We start from the raw sequence: 25,027 nt of genomic DNA, 5'->3' as shown, positions 1-25,027 counted from the left end.
AACCACTAAACCACCAACCCCCCACATCGCAATCTACCTAATAAACGGCTAAATTATGAGTTGTGCGTTAAGATAAAAATATAGCGTTAACAGGTCCTAACGCTGCTTTTTTACGCCCACTGCTACTACGAGTCTTGCAGGTATAGGTGTACCGTACACTTTTGTGGCCTTACCGCAAGCCAATTTACATAAATTTCGTAAAGGCTTTTTTCTATGGGACTTCCATAGCGCCGGTATTACGAGTTTGTCCTGGGAGGCCAAAAAGTGAGCGGTACACCCTCTACTGCCAAGATTCCTAACGCATTTTAAAGTCAGTAGTTATGAGTTTTACGCTACAAAGCCGTAGCATAAAACTCATAACTAAAGTGCTAAAAAGTACACTAACACCCATAAACTACCTATTAACCCCTAAACCGCGGCCCTCCCGCATCGCAAACACTAAAATAAAAATTTTAACCCCTAATCTGCCGCTCCGGACATCACCGCCACTAGAATAAACATATTAACCCCTAAACCGCCACACTCCCGCCTCGCAAACATTAGTTAAATATTATTAACCCCTAATAATTTATTTTACCTGTAAAATAAAAACAAACCTAAGTTACACTAACACTACACTACAATTAAATAACTTACCTAAATTAAATACAATTAAATAAATTAAATACAATTAGCTAAATTACAACAAAACCCCCCCACTAAATTACAGAAAATAAAAAACAAATTACAAGATATTTAAACTAATTACACCTAATCTAAGAGCCCTATCAAAATAAAAAGACCCCCCAAAATAAAAAAAAAACCCTAGCCTAAACTAAACTATCAATAGCCCTTAAAAGGGTCTTTTGCGGGGCATTGCCCCAAAGAAATCAGCTCTTTTACCTGAAAAAAAAATACAAACAACCCCCCCAACAGTAAAACCCACCACCCACACAACCAACCCCCCAAATAAAACCCTAACTAAAAAAACCTAAGCTCCCCATTGCCCTGAAAAGGGCATTTGGATGGGCATTGCCCTTAAAAGGGCATTTAGCTCTATTGCTGCCCAAAGCCCTAACCTAAAAAATAGATTAGGTGTAATTAGTTTATATATCTTGTAATTTGTTTTTATTTTCTGTAATTAAGTGTTTGTTTGTTTTTTTGTAATTTAGCTAATTGTATTTAATTTATTTAATTGTATTTAATTTTGGTAATTATTTTAATTGTAGTGTAGTGTTAGGTGTCAGTGTAACTTAGGTTAAGTTTCATTTTACAGGTAAATTTGTATTTATTTTAGCTAGGTAGTTAGTAAATAGTTAATAACTATTTAATAACTATTTTACCTAGTTAAAATAAATACAAACTTGCCTGTAAAATAAAAATAAACCCTAAGCTAGCTACAATGTAACTATTAGTTATATTGTAGCTACCTTAGGGTTTATTTTATAGGTAAGTATTTAGTTTTAAATAGGAATAATTTAGTTAATGATAGTAATTTTATTTATATTTATTTAAATTATATTTAAGTTAGGGGGTGTTAGGGTTAGGGTTAGACTTAGGGTTAGGGGTTAATACCTTTAGAATAGTGGCGGCAATGTTGGGGCGGCAGATTAGGGGTTAATAAATGTAGGTAGGTTGCAGCGACATTGGTGGAGGGAGATTAGGGGTTAATAAATATAATGTAGGTGTCGGCGATGTTGGGGGCAGCAGATTAGGGGTGCATAAGTATAATGTAGGTGGTGGCGATGTCCGAAGCGGCAGATTAGGGGTTAATCAGTATAATGTAGTTGTCGGCGATGTCGGGGGCGGCAGATTAGGGGTTAATAAGTGTAAGATTAGGGGTGTTTAGACTCTGGGTTCATGTTAGGGTGTTAGGTGTAAACATAAAATGTGTTTCCCCATAGGAATCAATGGGGCTGCGTTACTGAGTTTTACGCTGCTTTTTGACATGTGTTAAACCTTTTCTCAGCCGGCTCTCCCCATTGATGACTATGGGGAAATCATGCACAAGCACGTATAACCAGCTCACCGCTTACTTAAGCAGCGCTGGTATTGGAGTGCAGTATGGAGCGCAATTTTGCTTTACGCTCACTTCTTGCCTGTTAACACCGGGTTGATAAAAACCTGTAATATCAGTGCTGCAGGAAAGTGAGCGATGACAATAAACTGCCAGTTAGCAATGCACAGCTCATAATGCACAACTCGTAATCTAGGCGAAAGAGATTAACCCCTAATCCACCATTCACCCACAATGCAAATAACCTTATTAAAGTATTAACACCTAAACCGCCAACCCCCCACATTGCAATCTACCTAATAAACTGCTAGATCACGAGTTTTGCATTATGAGTAAAAAAAGCAGCGTTAAGGCTCATAATGCTGCTTTTTTACTACCGCTACTAAAGCGAGTCTTGTAGGTACAGCTATTCCGCACACTTTTTGGCCGTACCGCAAATTAACTTACGCAATTTGCGTAAAGTCTTTTTTTAATGGGACTTCCGTTGCGCCGGTATTACAAGCTTTTTTTTAGGTCAAATAGTGAACGGTACAGCCTATTCCGCAAAATTCGTAACGCATTCTAAAGTCAGTAGTTTTTGTAGTTTTGTAGTTTTTTAGTACAAAGCTGTAGCATAAAACTCATAACTAAAGTGTTAAAAAGTACACTAACACCCATAAACTACCTATTAATCCCAAAACCGAGGCCCTCCCACATTGCAAACACTAAAATAAAATGATTAACCTCTAATCTGCCGCTCCCGACATCGCTGCCACTATAATAAACATATTAACCCCTAAACCGCTGCACCACTGCCTCACAAACATTAGTTAAATATTATTAACCCCTAATCTGCCGCCCCTACCTACATTTATTAACCCCTAATCTGCCTCCCCCAACGTCGCCGCCACTATATTCAATTTATTAACCCCTAAACCTAAGTCTAAACCTAACCCTAACACTTCCTCACTTAAATATAATTAAAATAAATCTAACTAAAAATTCATATAATAAACTAAATAATTCCCATTTAAAACTAAATACCTATAAAATAAACCCTAAGCTACCTACAATATAACTAATAGTTTATTTTACAGGCAAGTTTGTATTTATTTTAACTAGGTAGAATAGTTACTAAATATTTATTAACTATTTACTAACTAACTAGCTAAAATAAATACAAATTTACCTGTAAAATAAAACCAAACCTTACACTAACACCTAACCTTACAGTACAATTAAATAAATTAACTAAATTAAATACAATTAACAAAATTAAATACAAATACCTAAATTGCAAAAAAAAAACACTACATTACACAAAATAAAAACAAATTACAAGATATTTAAACTAATTACATCTAATCTAATAGCCCTATCAAAATAAAAAAGCCCCCCCCCAAAATAAAAAAAAACCTAGCCTAAACTAAACTACCAATAGCCCTTAAAAGGGCCTTTTGCGGGGCATTGCCCCAAAGAAATAAGCTCTTTTACCTGTAAAAAAAATACAAACAACCCCCCAACAGTAAAACCCACCACCCACATAACCAACCCCCCAAATAAAACCCTAACTAAAAAAAACTAAGCTCCCCATTGCACTGAAAAGGGCATTTGGATGGGCACTGCCCTTAAAAGGGCATTTAGCTCTATTGCTGCCCAAACCCTAATCTAAAACTAAAACCCACCCAATAAACCCTTAAAAAAAACCTAACACTAACCCCCGAAGATCCACTTACAGTTTTGAAGAGCCAACATCCATCGTCAACGAAGCTGGTAGAAGTCCTCAACGAAGCCAGGAGAAGTCCTCAACGAAGCCGGGAGAAGTATTCATCCAAGCCGGCAGAAGTGGTCCTCCAGACGGGCAGAAGTCTTCATCTAGACGGCATCTCCTATGTTCATCCATCCAGCACGGAGCGGGTCCATCTTCAAGACATCCGGCGCAGAGCATCCTCTTCTTCCGACGACTCCTGATGAATGAAGGTTCCTTTAAGTGACGTCATCCAAGATAGCTTCCCTTAGATTCCGATTGGCTGATAGAATTCTATCAGCCAATCGGAAATAAGGTTGAAAAAATCCTATTGGCTAATGCAATTATCCAATAGGATTGAACTTCAATCCTATTGGCTGATCCAATCAGCCAATAGGATTGAGCTCGCATTCTATTGGCTGATTGGATGACGTCACTTAAAGGAACTTTCATTGTCGGGAGTTGTCGGAAGAAGAGGATGCTTCGCGCTGGATGTCTTGAAGATGGACCCGCTCTGTGCCGGATGGATGAAGATAGAAGATGCCGTCTTGAAGAAGACTTCTGCCCGTCTGGAGGACCACTTCTGCCGGCTTGGATGAATACTTCTCCCGGCTTCGTTGAGGACTTCTCCCGGCTTCGTTGACGATGGATGTCAGCTCTTCAAAACTGTAAGTGGATCTTCGGGGGTTAGTGTTAGGTTTTTTTAAGGGTTTATTGGGTGGGTTTTAGTTTTAGATTAGGTTTGGGCAGCAATAGAGCTAAATGCCCTTTTAAGGGCAATGCCCATCCAAATGCCCTTTTCATGGCAATGGGGAGCTTAGTTTTTTTTAGTTAGGTTTTTATTTGGGGGGGTTGGTTGTGTGGGTGGTGGGTTTTACTGTTAGGTAAAAGAGCTGAAGTATTTGGGGCAATGCCCCGCAAAAGGCCCTTTTAAGGGCTATTGGTAGTTAAGTTTAGGCTAGGGTTTTTTTTTTTTATTTTGGGGGGGCTTTTTTACTTTGATAGGGCTATTAGATTAGGTGTAATTTGTTTAAATATCTTGTAATTTATTTTTTATTATGTGTAATTTAGTGGGGGGTTTTTGTAATTTAGGTATTTGCATTTAATTTTGTTAATTGTATTTAATTTTGGTAATTTATTTAATTGTACTGTAAGGTTAGGTGTTAGTGTAACTAAGGTTAGGTTTTATTTTACAGGTAAATTTGGATTTATTTTAGCTAGGTAGTTAGTAAATAGTTAATAACTATTTAGTAACTATTCTACCTATTTAAAATAAATACAAACTTGCCTGTAAAATAAAAATAAACCCTAAGCTAGATACAATGTAACTATTAGTTATATTGTAGCTATATTAGGGTTTATTTTATAGGTAAGTATTTAGTTTTAAATAGGAATTATTTAGTTAATGATAGGAATTCTTAGTTAGATTTATTTTAATTATATTTAAGTTAGGGGGTGTTAGGGTTAGGTTTAGACCTAGGTTTAGGGGTTAATAACTTTAGTATAGTGGCGGCGATGTTGGGGGCGGCAGATTAGGGCTTAGGTGGTGGCGATGTTAGGGGCAACAGATTAGGGGTTAATAATATTTAAATAGTATTTGAGATGTGGGAGTGCGGCGGTTTAGGGGTTAATATGTTTATTATAGTGGTGGCGATGTCCGGAGTGGCAGATTAGGGGTTAATAAATATAATGTAGGTGTAAGATTAGGGGTGTTTAGACTCGGGGTTTATGTTAGGGTGTTAGGTGTAAACATACATTTTCTTTCCCCATAGGAATCAATGGGGCTGTGTTACGGAGCTTTACGCTGCTTTATTGCTCTCTCCATTGATGTTTATTGGGAAATCATGTACAAGCACGTACAACCAGCTCACCGCTGACTTAAGCAGAGCTGGTATTGAAGTGCGGTATGGAGCTCAATTTTGCTCTACGCTCACTTCTTGTCTTTTAACGCCGGGTTTAGAAAAACCTGTAATACCAGCGCTTCAGGTAAGTGAGCGGGGACAATAATGTGCAAGTTAATACCGCAGTGCAAGTTAATACCGCACCCCTAATAACACAAAACTCATAATCTAGTCGAAAGTGATTAACCCCTAATCCGCCATTCACCCACTACACAAACACCCTAATTAAAGTATTAACTCCTAAACCGCCACCCACCCAAAATGCAATCTACCTAATTAACCCCTTAACCGCCATCCCCCACAATGCAAAGAATTAATCTAATCCCTAAATCCCCTAATCTAACACCCCCTAAATTACATAAAATAAAAAAGACTACCTTACTAATAAATTAATTAAAGTACCAAAATAAAAAAAATCCTAACTTAAAATATAAATAAAAAAAACCTAGCATTACATAAAAAACTAAGATTCAATTAAAATAAAATAATCTAATATTACAAAAAATAAAAAAATTATCCAAAAAAAATATATTTAAAAATGTAAACCTTATCTAATACCCCTATAAAAATAAAAAAGCCACCTCAAAATAACCCCCCCCCAATCTAAGAATAAACTACCAATAGAGCTGAATGCCCTTTTAAGGGCAGTAAAAGAGCTGAATGCCCTTTTCAGTACAATGACCATACAAATGCCCTTTTCAGGGCAATGGGTAGATTAGGTTTTTTAGATATTTTTTTTATTTTGTGGGTTTGTAATATTAGTGGGTCTTTGTATTTTTTTCAGAAAACGAGCTGATATCTTTAGGGCAATGCCCTACAAAAGGTCCTTTTAAGGGCTATTGGTAGTTTATTCTAGATTAGATTTCTTTTATTTTGGGGTGTTTTTTTTAAAATGGATATTAGAATAAGAATATTTTTTAATATTTTGGATAATTCGTTATTTTGTGTAATGTATTTTTTCATTTGGGGTGGGTTTTTATTTTTAGATTAGGGTTTTCATAAAAGAGCTGAATGCCCTTTTAAGGGCAATGCCCATACAAATGCCCTTTTCAGGGCAATGGGTAGATTAGGTTTTACTTTATTTTTATTTCGTGTGTTCGAGGGGTTGGGGTTTGTATACTGTTTGTTTTTCTTTTGTAGGAAAAGAACTGTTATCTTAAAGGGACAGTCTGCAACAGAATTTTTATTGTTTTAAAAGATAGATAATCCCTTTATTACCCATTCCCCAGTTTTGCATAACCAACACAGTTATATTAATATACTTTTAACTTCTGTGATTATCTTGTATCTAAGCCTCTGAAAACTGCCCCTTTATTTCAGTGCCTGCTCCCAGATAACTTCACGTGCAAGAGCACAGTGTTACCTATATGAAATACGTGAACTAACACCCTCTAGTGGTGAAAAACTAATAAAATGCATTCTGAAAAGAGGTGGCCTTCAAGGTCTAAGAAATTAGCATATGAACCCCCTAGGTTAAGCTTTCCACTAAGAATACCAAGAAAACAAAGCAAAATTGGTGATAAAAGTAAATTGGAAAATTGTTTAAAATTACATGCTCTATCTGAATCATGAAAGTTTATTTTGGCCTAGACTGTCCCTTTAAGGGCAATGCCCTACAAAAGGCCCTTTTAAGGCCCCTTGGTAGTTTATTATAGATTAGGTTTTTTTATTTTGGGGTGGGTTTTTTATTTTTTTAAAAGGGTATTAGAATAGGAATATTTTTTATTATTTTGGATAATTTCGTTTGTTATTTTTTCTAATGGTAGTTTTTTTATTTTTTGTAATTTTAGTGATTTTTATTTTTTGTAATGGTAGGTTTTAGTGTAAGGCAGCTTAGGTTTTATTTCACAGGTAAGTTTGTATTTATTTTAACTAGGTAGTTAGTAAATAGTTAATAATTATTTACTAACTAGTCTACCTAGTTAAAATAAATACAAACTTACCTGTGAAATAAAAATAAAACCTAAGCTAGCTACAATATAACTATTAGTTATATTGTAGCTAGCTTAGGTTTTATTTTACAGGTAAGTATGTATTTAGTTTTAAATATGTATTATTTAGTTATTTAGCTTTAATTTAGCTCTATTTTAATTATGTTAAAGTTAGGGGGTGTTAGGTTTAGGGTTAGGTTTAGGGGTTAATAGTTTAATTTAGGTTGCTGCGATGTAGGGATGGCAGTTTAGGGGTCAATAGGTTTATTTAGTGGTAGTGATGTGGGATGACAGAGGTTTAGGGGTTAATAGCTTTATTTAGTGGCAGCGATGTCGGGGAGTGGCAGAATGGGGGTTAATAGATTTATTATAGTGTGGGTGATTTTGGGGTGCGAGGGAATAGGGGTTAATAACTTTAGTATAGTTGCGACAATATCTGGAGCGGCAGATTAGGGGTTAATAACATTATGTAGGTGGCAGCAATGTCGGGGCAGCAGATTAGGGGTGTTTAGGCTTAGATTTATGTTAGGGTGTTAGGTTTAAACGTTACTTTTTTTCCCCATAGACATCAATGGGGCTGCGTTACGGAGCATTTCATTCCGCGATCGCAGGTGTTAGGTTTTTTCCATTGATGTCTATTGGGAAAGCGTGCACGAGCACGTCAAAACAGCGCTTGAATTTTGTGCGGTATGGAGCTCAATGCCACCATATCACACGCACAAGCCGGCTGTTTCAAAACTTGTAATGGTAGCGATATGGAGTCAAATAACGCAACTTTTTTTGCGTTCGTTAAATTCCCTATAGCAAGCATAACTCGCAATCTACCTTTTTATTAGTTAGATTGGGATGTGGGTGAATGGTGGATTAGGGGTTAATAACTTTATTATGTAATTTGCAATGTGGGGGTTGGCGTATTAGGGGTAAATACATTTTATTTAGTTATTGCGGTGGGGGGATGGTGGTTGACAGGAATATATTGCACATGCGTTAATACTTCTAGGCAGTTATGGTACTTATATATTCAGCACAAGGCTTGCTGCACCTGCCTATGTGTGGCGAGGTGGAAATAGAGTAAAATGTCTCAATTTTCGCCGCAAAAGTCCTTGTGCTGAATATGTGATACCGACTTGCAATGCCGGTTCATTGTTAGTTTATGGGAGTAAAATTAGCGGGTGACGGGTGAAATATACGTGCAGGATATATATGCAGCGCCGTATATGTAATAGCAATATCCGACTAAAAACAGCAGACGCCTGCTTTTGCGGGCGACTCCGCATATGTAATCTTGCCCATTGTGTGCAAAACATAGCAGGATAACTGACTTACATAGGAAATAGCGAACAAGATTATAACATCAGTATAACATCTGCTGATACAGCCCGCCTTAAATGCTAACATATTCAGCAGCACTATACATGGGTACAAAAAACACCATGAAAAAGTAAAATTGAGGTATTGAGACAGCTATGTTAGTAAGTGCTTTGTAGGTTAATGTTAGGATTTTTGCTTACTCTGCTATGTAAATCCAGAAGTAGGACTGGGAAAGCGAAGCAGCCAATATAGAATGGTGTATGTAATTTGATTAGTTTGGAAAATATATTTAAATGTCTTGAAGGTGGTGGTGGGGGTGATAGAGAGAAGATTGCAATGAATATGACTTTGTTATTGAGAGTTGTATAGGACTTTATAAAGGCAAGACAATATTTTTACATATGATTTATCAAATATAAAACTGCATCCTAGATTCACTAACACTGGAGACATCTATTCAGCCATTTGAACTTGTGTTATTCCGGTTGTCTGTTCACTTAAACTCACTTATCTTTCCAATTTTTGTGACATAAGATATCTTCATAGAATCCTTTAGTCTCTGCTACAACATGTAAACAGTGTACAGAGTTTGTGTATTTGATTAATATTTATTTAGTATTTGCACGTTCTAGTTTTGTATAATATTTACCTTCTTAATTTAGAATTGTGTCCACGAAAAGTTTTCCATATAACTGTAATCAAAATGGAAATGTTTATCAGAAGAATGATCCCCACTGGCACAAGGAAAGCCCACAACATTGGCTTTGTTAGATCAAATTTCCCTTTCCTGTCCAAGGCAGCCAGCCAGCAGCTGTAGATGAACAGAGAAGCAAATAAAAAATAATTACTACATAAAAGAGACATCTATGTATAATATGTGTATATATATATATACTGTATATTAATCACACATATAAAACAGTTAAGTATACAGTAAACAGTAAAGTAAATAAAATAATAATTATTAGGTACGTGCATTCGGATCCTTTGTCAGGATGCAGAAGTATGCACTATTCAGATCTTTTTGGAGCCAGAATGGATTCACACAGATCTTAACGTGGTGAATGATCTTGCACAAGAATCAACCTGGCTCGAATAGCTAATACTACCACATTTAAATCCTAACAAAGGATCAGAATGCACATGCCTAATAATTACTACTACATGAAAGACATATATATATATATATGTAATCTCATTATTTTCTAGCACCTGTTTTAATAAAAAATCATCAAGTACACAAGTCTTTGGGGCCAAATTATCAAACTCCTGAAGGCTCGCCACGAGTTATGAAGCAGCGGTCTAAAGACCGCTGCTCCATAACCTGTCCGCCTGCTCTGAGGCGGCGGACAGACATCGTGAAAATCAACCCAATCCAATACAATCGGGTTGATTGACACCCCCTGCTTGCCGCTTATTGTCCGCGAATCTGCAGGGGGTGGCATTGCAATAATAAATGCCTAGAGCATATGCTGTCGGCATTTATCGATGTGCAGCGGACATGATCCGCAATATCGGATCATGTCCACTCGCACAATGGTAAATATGCCCCTTCGTGTTTTTTTTATATAGTGTAATATCTATGTGAGGTTTTCTTTTTTATTTTAAGCTGTATTGTAGAAACCACCACACCCAGAGCAACTGCCAAATGTCATTATGTCCTGTTACACCTGCAAGGCTAGTTTCTTACTGGGTTAAAATCAAATAAGCGTGAAAGTTGCTGGTTGACCTACATTGTACAAGCAGTAAAAAATTCTATGCTAATCATAACGAAATAAGATTATTTAAAGAGATGTATTATATAACTATATATACCTATATTATGTTACATATGTACACTAAATTTCATCTTAATTTTGAAAATGTAATTGCCTAGATCAGCTCTTACATCAACAACAAACAACTCACTTAAGTCTTCATTTACTGTCCAATAAAGCAGTTTTTCTCTAATCAAGTCAATAGGGTCTAGATAGAGTGTGATCACATACAAACCATTATACACCTTTTTTCCTTATTGTTTCCCATTATCTACTTAGGGGTCGATTTATGAAGCAGCAGATGCTTCTTCTGACCCACTCCGCTTCAGGTCCGCCTGAACCGGAAGTTAAGAAGCAGCGGTCCTAAGAATGCTGCTCCTTAACTCGTCCACCACCTCTGAGGTGGCGGACAGCAATCTGCCCGAACGGATACGATTGGGTTGATTTACACCCCTGCTCGCAGCTGATTGGCCGCGAATCTGCAGGGGGCGGCATTGCACAAGCAGTTTACTAGAACTGCTGGTGCAATGATAAATGCCGACAGCGTATGTTGTCAGCATTTATCAATGTGCGGCGGACATGATATGATACAGCGTATCATGTCCGTCTGCACCTTAATAAATTTACCCCTTAGACTAGCTGCATAGTATTATATGTACTTAAGCATTGGGCATATAGAGAAAGTGACAGATAAGGTTTTTGATGAGCAAAACAAGCTATTTTAAATATAAAAAATAAACCAAAAGAAGCATTTTCCCATATCTTTAAAGGAACACTGAACCCAAATGTTTTCTTTCATGATTCAGACATATTAAGCAACTTTCTAATTTACTCCTATTAACAAATTTTCTTCATTCTCTTGGTATCTTTATTTGAAATGCAAGAATGTAAGTTTAGATGCCGGCCCATTTTTTGGTAAATAACCTGGGTTATCCTTGCTGATTGGTGGATAAATGTATCCACCAATAAAAAAGTGCTGTCCAGAGTTCTGAACCAAATAAAAGCTTAGATGCCTTCTTTTTTAAATAAAGATAGCAAGAGAACAAAGCAAAATTGATAATAGGAGTAAATTAGAAAGTTGCTTAAAATTGCATGCTCTATCTGAATCATGAAAGAAAAAATATGGGTTCAGTGTCCCTTTAATACTCTGTAGTTGGCATAATAATAATAAGTCCCACTTTAATAGCAACAAGGTCAGAGTTAATAATAGAACAATTTCGAATACTATACAGATATGATAGATGTTAGAACAACAAACTGTACAGAATGACTAGAATAATTAGAGAAAGGTACTCCCCTCTAGTGCGACCGCTGCCTTCTATCAGTCTCTCCCAAAGGATTGGTTTTAGATAAGTGAATATAGGATGTAGAGGCGCAGGTCTTAATGATGTATCCTTTTTGTGGTGTTTGCACACTGAGGAGTAAAAAACTTGGCTTGTGATTTGTAGAAGTTAACACCAAATAATTTGTGCAGTATACTTACTCCGAAAAATTCAGAGTTCAGCCTCTTCAAATAAGATGTTGGCAAAGTTTGCCCATTCTTTAGATGTGAGTGTATCTATAAGCAATGAAGGTCACACTGAAAATGGTTGTATCTCACAATGTGTATAAAGTGCAATATACTCACTCCGAATAATTCGGAATCCTGTTCCTCAAAAGGGTTATAGCTGTAAAGGTACTTCCAAAAGGCAGCAGAGAAAATACTTGATGTAAAAAAAAAATATTTATTAAAACATGTTGGATAAAAGCTCTTATTTTGGCTCTACACGTTTCAACGACAAAATCGTCTTTATCAAGAGCAGTAAAAAGTTTGGAAGTGCTACCTATGGAATGTTACAGGTGCTTTTATACAGGTAATCAGGGTTCCTGTTCCGGTGATACACCGGGATAGGACTCACAATTAATACAACATTTTTACCTTTAGTTTATCTCCATCCGATTAATTTCAAGAGTCATGCAAAATATATATTTGCTTAAGCCATCTTGCTTAAATTCTCTATAATTCGTCAAATCGGATAGATATAAACAGACTTTTTACGGAAAAAGATCATTAACCAATCAAATTGAAGCAAATAAAAGTTCCCTTTCGAGTCCCGATATTGTATGTCTCCCTTTCAGGTCCGATGAAAGTCTCGCTATCACATGTCATGGTTGGACCAATCGTATGGTGAGCGCTGTTCCCAAGACTTTGTTTAGCTTGTTTTCAATAAACATATGAACAAGCTAAACAAAGTCTTGGGAACAGCGCTCACCATACGATTGGTCCAACCACGACATGTGATAGCGAGACTTTCATCGGACCTGAAAGGGAGACATACAAGATCGGTACTCGAAAGGGAACTATTATTTGCTTAAATTTGATTGGTTAACGATCTTTTTACGTAAATAGTCTGTTTATATCTATCCGATTTGGCGAATTATAGAGAATTTAAGCAAGATGGCTTAAGCAAATATATATATATTGCATGACTATTGAAATTAATCGGATGGAAATAAAATAAAGGTAAAAATGTTGTATTAATTGTGAGTCCTATCCCGGTGTATCACCGGAACAAGAACCCTGATTACCTGTATAAAAGCACCTGTAACATTCCATAGGCAGCACTTCCAAACTTTTTACTGCTCTTGATAAAGACGATTTTGTCGCTGAAATGCGTAGAGCCAAAATAAGAGCTTTTATCCAACATGTTTCAATAAATATTTGTTTTATACAACAAGTATTTTCTCTGCTGCCTTTTGGAAGTACCTTTACAGCTATAAACCTTTTGAGGAACCGGATTCCGAATTATTCGGAGTGAGTATATTGCACTTTATACACATTGTGAGACTTTATACACATTGTGATTGGTTAACGATCTTTTTACGTAAATAGTCTGTTTATATCTATCCGATTTGGCGAATTATAGAGAATTTAAGCAAGATGGCTTAAGCAAATATATATATTGCATGACTCTTGAAATTAATCGGATGGAAATAAACTAAAGGTAAAAATGTTGTATTAATTGTGAGTCCTATTCCGGTGTATCACCGGAACAAGAACCCTGATTACCTGTATAAAAGCACCTGTAACATTCCATAGGCAGCACTTCCAAACTTTTTACTGCTCTTGATAAAGACGATTTTGTCGCTGAAATGCGTAGAGCCAAAATAAGAGCTTTTATCCAACATGTTTCAATAAATATTTGTTTTATACAACAAGTATTTTCTCTGCTGCCTTTTGGAAGTACCTTTACTGCCATAACCCTTTTGAGGAACCGGATTCCGAATTATTCAGAGTGAGTATATTGCACTTTATACACATTGTGAGATACAACCATTTTCAGTGTGACCTTCATTGTTTATAGATACACTCACATCTAAAGAATGGGCAAACTTTGCCAACATCTTATTTGAAGAGGCTGAACTCTGAATTTTTCGGAGTAAGTATACTGCACAAATTATTTGGTGTTAACTTCTACAAATCACAAGCCAAGTTTTTTTACTCCTCAGTGTGCAAACACCACAAAAAGGATACATCATTAAGACCTGCGCCTCTACATCCTATATTCACAGTTAATAATAGCAAGCCCATAATATCACATTAATGGCATTCAACTAGGGATGGGCGAATGTGTTTATATTCAAATTCGAATGTTAGAACGAATGTTATTGTAGAAATTCGATTTACATAATAGAATTTTGATAAGAACGAATATTCTTAAAAATTTAATTTTCGAATGTTATTTACATTTTTCGAATGTCACATTCGAATTTGAATGTCACATTCGAATTCAAATGTCACTTTCGAATTCGAATATTACATTTATAAACCACAATTGTAGACTAGAAACACTATTTCAAATTGGAATGTCACATTCGAATCGAATATCACATTCTAATTTGAATATTACATTTATAAAACACAGTATTAGACTAGAAATACTATTTTGAATTCGAATGTCACATTCAAATCGAATATCACATTCGAATTTGATTACATTTAAAAAACACAGTATTAGACTAGAAATACTATTTCAAATTAGAATGTGACATTCAAATGTAGCATTCGAATTCGAATATTACATTTATTAAACACAGTTGTAGACTAGACATACTATTTCGAATTTGAATGTCACATTCGAATTCGAATATTACATTTTGAAATTGAATAAATACATAGCTAAAAATTCTATTATTCAAACGAATATTTTTTAATTTTATTGAAAAATTTGAAAACGAAAATTCGAAAATAGAATGTTATAAAAACATTCAAAATTCGATTCGAATGAACGAATGTATCAAAATTCGTTTTAAATTTCGAATTTTTAGAAACATTCGCCCATCCCTACATTCAACATTATTACTAAAGTAGCCCAAACCATGTTTGGTTCCTGTACCTGTCACGGTGTCTATCTGTCCTGTCTACAGGTTGCAAGACCAATCTGTATGTTATGTCATTTCTACAAATTTCTGATCTGGCCAATTCTAACTAAAAGCCTGGCCAATAAAAGTGGCTGATGCAATCTATCCTGACTAAAAACTTGTCCAGTCCTGCTTTGGTATTGCTGACATAGGCCTTTCCAGACTGCAAGATTGCCAGATTCAGTATGTGCTTCCATGTTGCTGATCCAGTCCAGTTTTGGCTTCCATTTTGCTGATATGACTGTAACAGATTTAAGATTGCAAAATCCAGTTTTTGCATCCTCATTACCGACCTGGCCTGTTACAGGAAATGGTATTGCTATTTTTTCAGTCTGTTTATGTTCCCATTACACCCATCATCCCAGGCCCATACATAAACTCTACATCTGCATCAGGTTCAAGTATCCTAACTTTCAAGGTCACAATAACAGATGGAACCTTACAAAAATGGTTTTAGTTTATTTTCCTATAGGCTAATGATGTAAGTCTAAGATAATCAATGTCGATAGATAGATAGATAGATAGATAAATAGATAGATAGATAATATATAGATAGATGTATAGATATGCATATGCATAATATTGAAATATAGCATTTGAAAACTAAATGAAAAATTTCTCTTGTAAGGTGTATCCAGTCCACGGATTCATCCATTACTTGACCTCCAGTCATTCTCTTGCAGCTCTTGACAAGGGAAGTAGCTAGATAGATGTGGTGAATTAGTGTAGTTTATCTTCAATCAAAAGTTTGTTATTTTTAAACGGTGCCGGGGTTGTACTGTTTTTTTACCTCAGGCAGAAATTAGAAGAAGAATTTGCCTGAGGTTTTTGATGATCTTAGCAGGTTGTAACTAAGGTCCACTGCTGTTCTCACACATAACTGAAGAGTATGGGGAAACTTCAGCTGGGAGAACGGCCTGCAGAATTAACTGCCCTGAGGTATGTTCAGTATATTTTTTTCTAGAGGATGATAAGAGCTAGAAAATGCTGACAGTGCCTGATATAGTTAAGGCAAGCCTGATTGCAGTGATTTAATAACGACTGGCATCATGCTTGCAGTAAAGGGTAATTTTCATATTACTTTCTATTATGGCTTAGTATGTAAAACGTTATATATATATATATATATATATATAAAGGAACGTTTTTTACTGAGATGATAAATCTTTATTTGGGGCCTAGTTTTCCACATGGCTGTTATTTTACTCCTAGGAATAGTTTTTTAAGGCCCTCTGACTTTGAGTGCATGGTGGGAGAGGCCTATTTTCGCGCTCTAGTTGCGCAGTTGTTTTTTACATTCTGAGACATCCAGCTTCCCTGAAGGAGTCCCCTGTCATATTGGACCTCTGTAAAGGGTTTTTGTGCCTACAAAAGTCGTTTTATGGGAAGGTTGGAGCCACAGTAGAGCTGTGGCAGTTTGCTTGTGACTGTTATAACGGGTTTTACCGTTTTTTTGCTTCGTTTTTGAACCTGAGGGGTTAATCATCCATTTGCAGGTGGGTGCAATGCTATTTTAGTCTATTATATACACTGTAAAAATTTCATAGAGTTAACTGCTTTTTTCACTGTTTTGCAGTTTTTGTGTTTGTTTTTTTCCCTTAAAGGCACAGTACCGTTTTTTATATTCTGCTTTTTCACATTAATTAAAGTGTTTTCAAAGCTTGCTGGTCTCATTACTAGTCTGTTAAACATGTCTGACATAGAGGAAACTCCTTGTTCATTATGTTTAGAAGCCATTGTGGAACCCCCTCTTAGAATGTGTACCAAATGCACTCATCTTACTATAAGTTATAAAGACCATATTCTGGCTTTAAAAGATTTATCACCAGAGGAAATTGACAAGGGGGAAGTTATGCCGACTAACTCTCCCCACGTGTCAGAGCCTTTAACTCCCGCTCAAGGGGGGCCAAGTACATCTAGCGCGCCCATTGTGTATACTTTACAAGACATGGCGGCAGTTATGAATCATACTCTTACAGAAGTATTGTCCAAACTGCCAGGGTTACAAGGAAAGCGAGACAGCTCTGGGGCTAGAAAAAATACAGAGCTCTCTGATGCTTTAGTAGCTATGTCCGATATACCCTCACAATATGCAGAAGCCGAAGAAGGAGAGCTTCTATCTGTGGGTGATTTTTCTGACTCAGGGAAGACACTTCAACCTGATTCTGATATGTCTACATTTAAATTTAAGCTTGAACACCTCCGCATGTTGCTCAGGGAGGTTTTAGCAACTCTGGATGACTGTGACGCCATTTTAGTCCCAGAGAAATTGTGTAAATTGGATAAATACTACGCAGTGCCTGTTTACACTGATGTTTTTCCAATACCTAAGAGGTTTTCAGAAATTATTACTAAGGAATGGGATAGACCAGGTGTACCGTTCTCTCCCCCTCCTGTTTTTAAAAAGATGTTTCCCATATATGCCGCTACACGGGACTTGTGGCAAACGGTCCCTAAGGTGGAGAGAGCAGTCTCTACTCTAGCGAACCGTACAACTATCCCTATCGAGGACAGTTGTGCTTTTCTAGATCCAATGGACAAAAAATTAGAGGGTTACCTTAAGAAAATTTTTATTCAACAAGGTTTTATTCTCCAGCCCCTTGCATGCATTGCCCCTGTCACTGCTGCTGCGGCCTTCTGGTTTGAGTCTTTAGAAGAGGCTCTACAGGTAGAAACCCCATTGGATGATATCCTTGACAAGCTTAAAGCTCTTAAGCTAGCCAATTCATTTGTTTCTGACGCCGTTGTTCATTTAACCAAACTAACGGCTAAGAACTCAGGTTTTGCTATTCAGGCGCGTAGGGCGCTATGGCTTAAATCCTGGTCAGCTGACGTTACTTCAAAGTCTAAGCTTCTCAACATTCCCTTCAAGGGGCAGACCTTATTTGGGCCTGGACTGAAGGAGATCATTTCTGATATTACTGGAGGAAAAGGTCACTCCCTTCCTCAGAATAGGTCCAACAAATTATGGACCAAACAGCCTAATTTTCGTGCCTTTCGAAACTTCAAGAGTGGCGCAGCTTCAGCTTCCTCTAATACAAAACAAGAGAGAAATTTTGCCCAGTCCAAGCCGGTCTGGAGACCTAACCAGGCTTGGAACAAAGTAAAGCAGGCCAAAAAACCTGCTGCTGCCTCTAAGACAGCATGAAAGATCAGCCCCCGATCCGGTAACGGATGTAGTAGGGGGCAGACTTTCTCTCTTCGTCAAGGCTTGGGCAAGAGATGTCCAGGATCCCTGGGCATTGGAAATTGTGTCCCAGGGATATCTTCTGGACTTCAAAGCTTCTTCCCCAAAAGGAAGATTTCATCTCTCACAATTATCTGCAAACCAGATAAAGAGAGAGGCATTCTTACATTGTGTTCAAGACCTCCTAGTTATGGGAGTGATCCACCCAGTTCCAAAGGAGGAACAGGGGCAAGGCTTCTATTCAAATCTGTTTGTGGTTCCCAAGAAAGAGGGAACCTTCAGACCAATCTTAGATCTCAAGATCCTAAACAAATTTCTCAGGGTCCCATCCTTCAAGATGGAGACTATTCGAACCATCCTACCTATGATCCAGGAGGGTCAATATATGACTACCGTGGACTTAAAGGATGCTTATCTGCACTTTCCGATACATAGAGATCATCATCGGTTTCTCAGGTTCGCCTTCCTAGACAGGCATTACCAGTTTGTGGCGCTTCCCTTTGGGTTAGCTATGGCACCAAGAATATTTACGAAGGTTCTGGGGTCACTCCTAGCGGTCCTAAGGCCACGGGGTATAGCCGTAGCCCCTTACCTAGACGACATTCTAATACAGGCGTTGAATTTTCAAATCGCCAGGTGCCATACAGACATTGTTCTGGCATTTCTGAGGTTGCATGGGTGGAAAGTGAACGAAGAAAAAAGTTCTCTATCCCCTCTCACAAGAGTTTCCTTCCTAGGAACTCTGATAGATTCTGTAGAAATGAAGATTTACCTGACAGAGGCCAGGTTGGCAAAACTTCTAAATTCCTGCCGTGTTCTTTATTCTACTTCTCGCCCTTCAGTGGCTCAGTGTATGTAAGTAATCAGCTTAATAGTAGCGGCAATGGACATAGTGCCGTTTGCCCGCCTACATCTCAGACCGCTGCAACTCTGCATGTTCAGTCAGTGGAATGGGGATTACGCAGATTTGTCCCCTCTACTAAATCTGGATCAAGAGACCAGGGATTCTCTTCTCTGGTGGTCATCTCGGGTCCATCTGTCCAAAGGTATGACCTTCCGCAGGCCAGATTGGACAATAGTAACGACAGATGCCAGCCTTCTGGGCTGGGGTGCAGTCTGGAACTCCCTGAAGGCTCAGGGATCGTGGACTCAGGAGGAGTCACTCCTTCCAATAAATATTCTGGAACTGAGAGCGATATTCAATGCTCTTCAGGCTTGGCCTCAGCTAGCTGCGGTCAGGTTCATCAGATTTCAGTCGGACAACATCACGACTGTAGCCTACATCAACCATCAAGGGGGAACAAGGAGTTCCCTAGCAATGTTGGAGGTTTCAAAAATAATTCTATGGGCAGAGGTTCACTCTTGCCATCTATCAGCTATCCATATCCCAGGAGTAGAGAACTGGGAGGCGGATTTTCTAAGTCGACAGACTTTTCATCCGGGGGAGTGGGAAATCCATCTGGAGGTGTTTGCACAGTTAATTCTACTTTGGGGTAAACCAGAACTGGATCTCATGGCGTCTCGTCAGAACGCCAAGCTTCCTTGTTACGGATCCAGGTCCAGGGATCCCAAGGCAGCGCTGATAGATGCTCTAGCAGCGCCTTGGTCTTTCAACCTGGCTTATGTGTTTCCACCGTTTCCTCTGCTCCCTCGTCTGATTGCCAAGATCAAGCAGAAGAGAGCTTCGGTGATTTTGATAGCACCTGCATGGCCACGCAGGACTTGGTATGCAGATCTGGTGGACATGTCATCCCTTCCACCATGGACTCTACCGCTGAGGCAGGACCTTCTACTTCAGGGTCCTTTCAACCATCCAAATCTAATTTCTCTGCGTCTGACTGCTTGGAGATTGAACGCTTGATTTTATCAAAACGTGGTTTCTCTGAATCGGTCATTGATACCTTAATTCAGGCTCGAAAGTCTGTCACCAGGAAAATCTATCATAAGATATGGTGTAAATATTTTCATTGGTGTGAATCCAAGGGTTACTCATGGAGTAAAGTCAGGATTCCCAGGATATTATCTTTTCTCCAGGAAGGATTGGAGAAGGGATTGTCAGCTAGTTCCTTAAAGGGACAGATTTCTGCTCTGTCTATTCTTTTGCACAAGCATCTGGCGGATGTCCCAGACGTTCAGGCGTTTTGTCAGGCTTTAGTTAGAATCAAGCCTGTGTTTAAACCTGTTGCTCCGCCATGGAGTTTAAATTTAGTTCTTAAAGTTCTTCAAGGGGTTCTGTTTGAACCTCTGCATTCCATAGATATTAAGCTTTTATCTTGGAAAGTTCTGTTTTTGGTAGCTATCTCTTCGGCTCGAAGAGTTTCAGAGTTATCTGCCTTGCAGTGTGACTCCCGTTATCTGATCTTCCATGCAGATAAGGTAGTTTTGCGTACCAAACCTGGGTTTCTTCCTAAGGTGGTATCTAATAAGAATATCAATCAGGAGATTGTCGTTCTGTCACTGTGTCCTAATCCTTCTTCAAAGAAGGAACGTCTATTACACAATCTTGACGTGGTTCGTGCTTTAAAGTTTTATTTACAAGCTACTAAAGATTTTTGTCAAACATCTGCATTGTTTGTTGTCTACTCTGGACAGAGGAGAGGCCAAAAGGCTTCAGCAACTTCTCTTTCCTTTTGGTTAAGAAGTATAATCCGCTTAGCTTATGAGACTGCTGGCCACAGTGGCCAGCAGCCTCCTGAAAGAATTACAGCTCATTCCACTAGAGCGGTGGCTTCCACATGGGCTTTTAAAAATGAAGCTTCTTTTGAACAGATTTGTAAGACGGCGACTTGGTCCTCGCTTCATACTTTTTCTAAATTCTACAAATTTGATACTTTTGCTTCTTCGGGGGCTATTTTTTGGGAGAAAGGTCTTACAGGCAGTGGTGCCTTCCGTTTAAGCGCCTGCCTTGTCCCTCCTTTCATCCGTGTCCTATAGCTTTGGTATTGGTATCCCACAAGTAATGGATGAATCCGTGGACTGGATACACCTTACAAGAGAAAACAAAATTTATGCTTATCTGATAAATTTATTTCTCTTGTGGTGTATCCAGTCCACGGCCCGCCCTGTCATTTTAAGGCAGGTGTTTTTTTTTTATTTTTAAACTACAGTCACCACTGCACCCTATAGTTTCTCCTTTCTCTTGCTTGTCTTCGGTCGAATGACTGGAGGTGGCAGTTAGGGGAGGAGCTATATAGACAGCTCTGCTGTGGGTGATCCTCTTGCAGCTTCCTGTTGGGAAGGAGAATATCCCACAAGTAATGGAAGAATCTGTGGACTGGATACACCACAAGAGAAATAAATTTATCAGGTAAGCATACATTTTTTTTATTTGATTAAATAGAGAAACATTAGAAGCAGCAAAATTAAATGTAACCACTCATTTTTTTCAAGGCATATATAAAATTAGGTACACTCAGCAGAGCAGCAGATTTTAAAAGATGACTGTCACTTATGTACCTCAACATATGAACATATCTCTAGCCATACCCTTAGCCAAGAGACTCCCTAATGTGTCACAGCTCTCTGCAGTGGCTGTCACTCAGAATTATTGTCCAGGGCACAAATTCTTAAATTACAAATGGCCAGATTACAAGTTTTGCGGTATGAGGGGTGCGGTATTAACTTGCATGTTGGTATTACAGGTTTTTACAAACCCAGCGTTAAAAGGCAAGAAGTGAGCGTAGAGCAAAATTGTGCTCCATACCGCACTCCAATACCAGCGCTGCTTAAGTCAGCGGTGAGCTAGTTGTACGTGCTCGTACACGATTTCCCCATAGACATCAATGGGAAGAGCCAGCTGAGAAAAAGTCTAACACCTGCAATAAAGCAGCGTTAAAGGGCCACTAAACTCAAAATCTTTCTTTCATGATTCAGATAGAACATACAATTTTAAACAACATTACAATTTACTTCTATTATTTATTTTGCTTAATTTTTTAGATATCCTTATTTGAAGAAAAAGCAATGCACATGGGTGAGCCAATCACATGAGGCTTCTATGTGCAGCAACCAATCAGTAGCTACTGAGCATATCTAGATATTCTTTTCAGCAAAGAATATCAAGAGAATAAAACAAATTAGATAATAGAAGTAAATTAGAAAGATGTTTAAAAATGCATTATCTTTCTAAATCATGAAAGAAAAAATGTGGGTATCATGGCCCTTTAAGCTCAGTAACGCAGCCCCATTGATTCCTATGGGGAAACAAATTTTATGTTTACACCTAACACCCTAACATGAACCCCGAGTCTAAACACCCCTAATCTTACACTTATTAACCCCTAATCTGCCACCCCCGACATCGCCGACACTTACATTATACTTATTAACCCCTAATCTGCCGCTCCGGACATCGCCGCCACCTACATTATACTTATTAACCCCTAATCTGCTGCCCCAACATCGCCAACATCTACATTATATTTATTAACCCCTAATCTCCCGCCCCCAATGTCGCCACAATCTACCTACACTTATTAACCCTAATCTGCCGCCCCCACTATAATAAACATATTAACCCCTAATCTGCCGTCCCTAACATCGCCGCTACCTACCTACATTTATTAACCCCTAATCTAAATTAAAAATAAATCTAAATAAAACTTACTATTAATAACTAAATAATTCCTATTTAAAACTAAATACTTACCTGTAAAAAAAAACCTAAGCTAGCTACAATATAACTAATACTTACATTGTAGCTAGCTTAGGTTTTATTTTTATTTTACAGGCAAGTTTGTATTTATTTTAACTAGGTAGAAAAGTTACTAAATAGTTATTAACTATTTAATAACTACCTAGCTAAAATAAATACAAATTGACCTGTAAAATAAAACCTTACCTGTCTTACACTAACACCTAACCTAACCCTACAATTAAATAAATTCCCTAAATTAAATACAATTAACTAAATTCAAAACAATTAGATAAATAACAAAAAAAAAAACCACTAAATTACAGAAAATAAAAAACAAATTAAAAGATCTTTAAACTAATTACACCTAATCTAATAGCCCTATCAAAATAAAAAAAGCCCACCCAAAATAAAAAGGGCCTTTTTCTGGGCATTGCCCCAAAGAAATCAGCTCTTTTACCTGTAAAAAAAAAATACACACAACAGTAAAACCCACCAACCACACAACCAACCCCCCAAATAAAACCCTAACTAAAAAAACCTAAGCTCCCCATTGCCCTGAAAAGGGCATTTGGATGGGCATTGCCCTTAAAAGGGCATTTAGCTCTATTGCGGCCCAAAGCACTAACCTAAAAATAAAACCCACCCAATACACCCTTAAAAAAAAACCTAACACTAACCCCCGAAGATCCACTTACCGGGAGAAGTCTTCATCCAAGCGGCAAGATGTCCTCAACAAAGCCGGCAGATGTGGTCCTCCAGACGGGCAGAAGTGCTCCTCCAGACAGGCAGAAGTCTTCATTCAGACGAAGATCTTCTATCTTCATCCTTCCGACGTGGAGCGGCTCCATCTTCAAGACATCCGGCGCGGAGCATACTCTTCCAACGACGACTACCCGACGAATGAAGGTACCTTTAAGTGACGTCATCCAAGATGGCGTCCCTTAGATTCCAATTGGCTGATAGAATTCTATCAGTCAATCGGAATTAAGGTTGAAAAATTCCTATTGGCTGATGCAATCAGCCAATTGGATTGAACTTCAATCCTATTGGCTGATTGGATCAGCCAATAGGATTGAGCTCACATTCTATTGGCTGATTGGAACAGCCGATAGAATGCAAGCTCAATCCTATTGGCTGATGGGCTGCAATAGAGCTAAATGCCCTTTTAAGGGCAATGCCCATCCAAATGCCCTTTTCAGGGCTATGGGGAGCTTAGGTTTTTTAGTTAGGGTTTTATTTGGGGGGTTGGTTTTGTGGGTGGTGGGTTTTACTGTTGGGGGGGTGTTTGTATTTTTTTCACCGGTAAAAGAGCTGATTTCTTTAGGGCAATGCCCCGCAAAAGGCCCTTTTAAGGGCTATTGGTAGTTTAGTTTAGGCTAGGTTTTTTTTAATTTTGGGTGGGCTTTTTTATTTTTATAGGGCTATTAGATTAGGTGTAATTAGTTTTTTATTTTCTGTAATTTAGTGTTTGTTTTTTTGTAATTTAGCTAATTGTTTTGAATTTAGTTAATTGTATTTAATTTAGGGAATTTATTTAATTGTAGGGTTAGGTTAGGTGTTAGTGTAAGACAGGTTAGGTTTTATTTTACAGGTTAATTTGTATTTATTTTAGCTAGGTAGTTATTAAATAGTTAATAACTATTTAGTAACTATTCTACCTAGTTAAAATAAATACAAACTTACATGTAAATTAAAAATAAAACCTAAGCTAGCTACAATGTAAGCATTAGTTATATTGTAGCTAGCTTAGGGTTTATTTTACAGGTAAGTATTTAGTTTTAAATAGGAATTATTTAGTTATTAATAGTAAGTTTTATTTAGATTTATTTTAATTAATTTAAGGTAGGGGGTGTTAGGGTTAGACAGGTTTAGGGGTTAATAAATTTAATATAGTGGCGACGACGTTGGGAGTGGCAGATTAGGGGTTAATAAATGTAGGTAGGTGGGGCGATGTTAGGGACGGCAGATTAGGGGTTAATATGTTTATTAATGTTGGGGCGGCAGATTAGGGGTTAATAAGTGTAGGTAGGTTGCGGCGACATTGGGGACGGGAGATTAGGAGTTAATAAATATAATGTAAGGTGGCGGCGATGTTGAGGGCAGCAGATTAGGGGTTAATAATATTTAACTAATATTTGTGAGGCGGGAGTGTGGCGGTTTAGGGGTTAATATGTTTATTAT

At 37.7% G+C, this 25,027-nt stretch overlaps 1 protein-coding gene across 1 annotated transcript in view; it reads right to left on the bottom strand.

Annotated features, from left to right (window-relative positions):
• Positions 1-25,027, bottom strand: part of ADGRG7 (adhesion G protein-coupled receptor G7) — a 170,824-nt gene that overhangs the window by 17,076 nt on the left and 128,721 nt on the right. The window contains exon 12 of the mRNA XM_053705210.1: positions 9,515-9,676. Coding sequence (XP_053561185.1) covers positions 9,515-9,676 — 162 coding nt within the window. The remainder of the gene's footprint in view (positions 1-9,514; positions 9,677-25,027) is intronic.

Source organism: Bombina bombina, chromosome 3 (assembly GCF_027579735.1).
Source record: "Bombina bombina isolate aBomBom1 chromosome 3, aBomBom1.pri, whole genome shotgun sequence".
Lineage (NCBI taxonomy): Eukaryota > Metazoa > Chordata > Amphibia > Anura > Bombinatoridae > Bombina > Bombina bombina.
The sequence above is the reverse complement of the archived record's forward strand: the minus strand, read 5'-3'. Positions and strand labels throughout refer to the sequence as shown.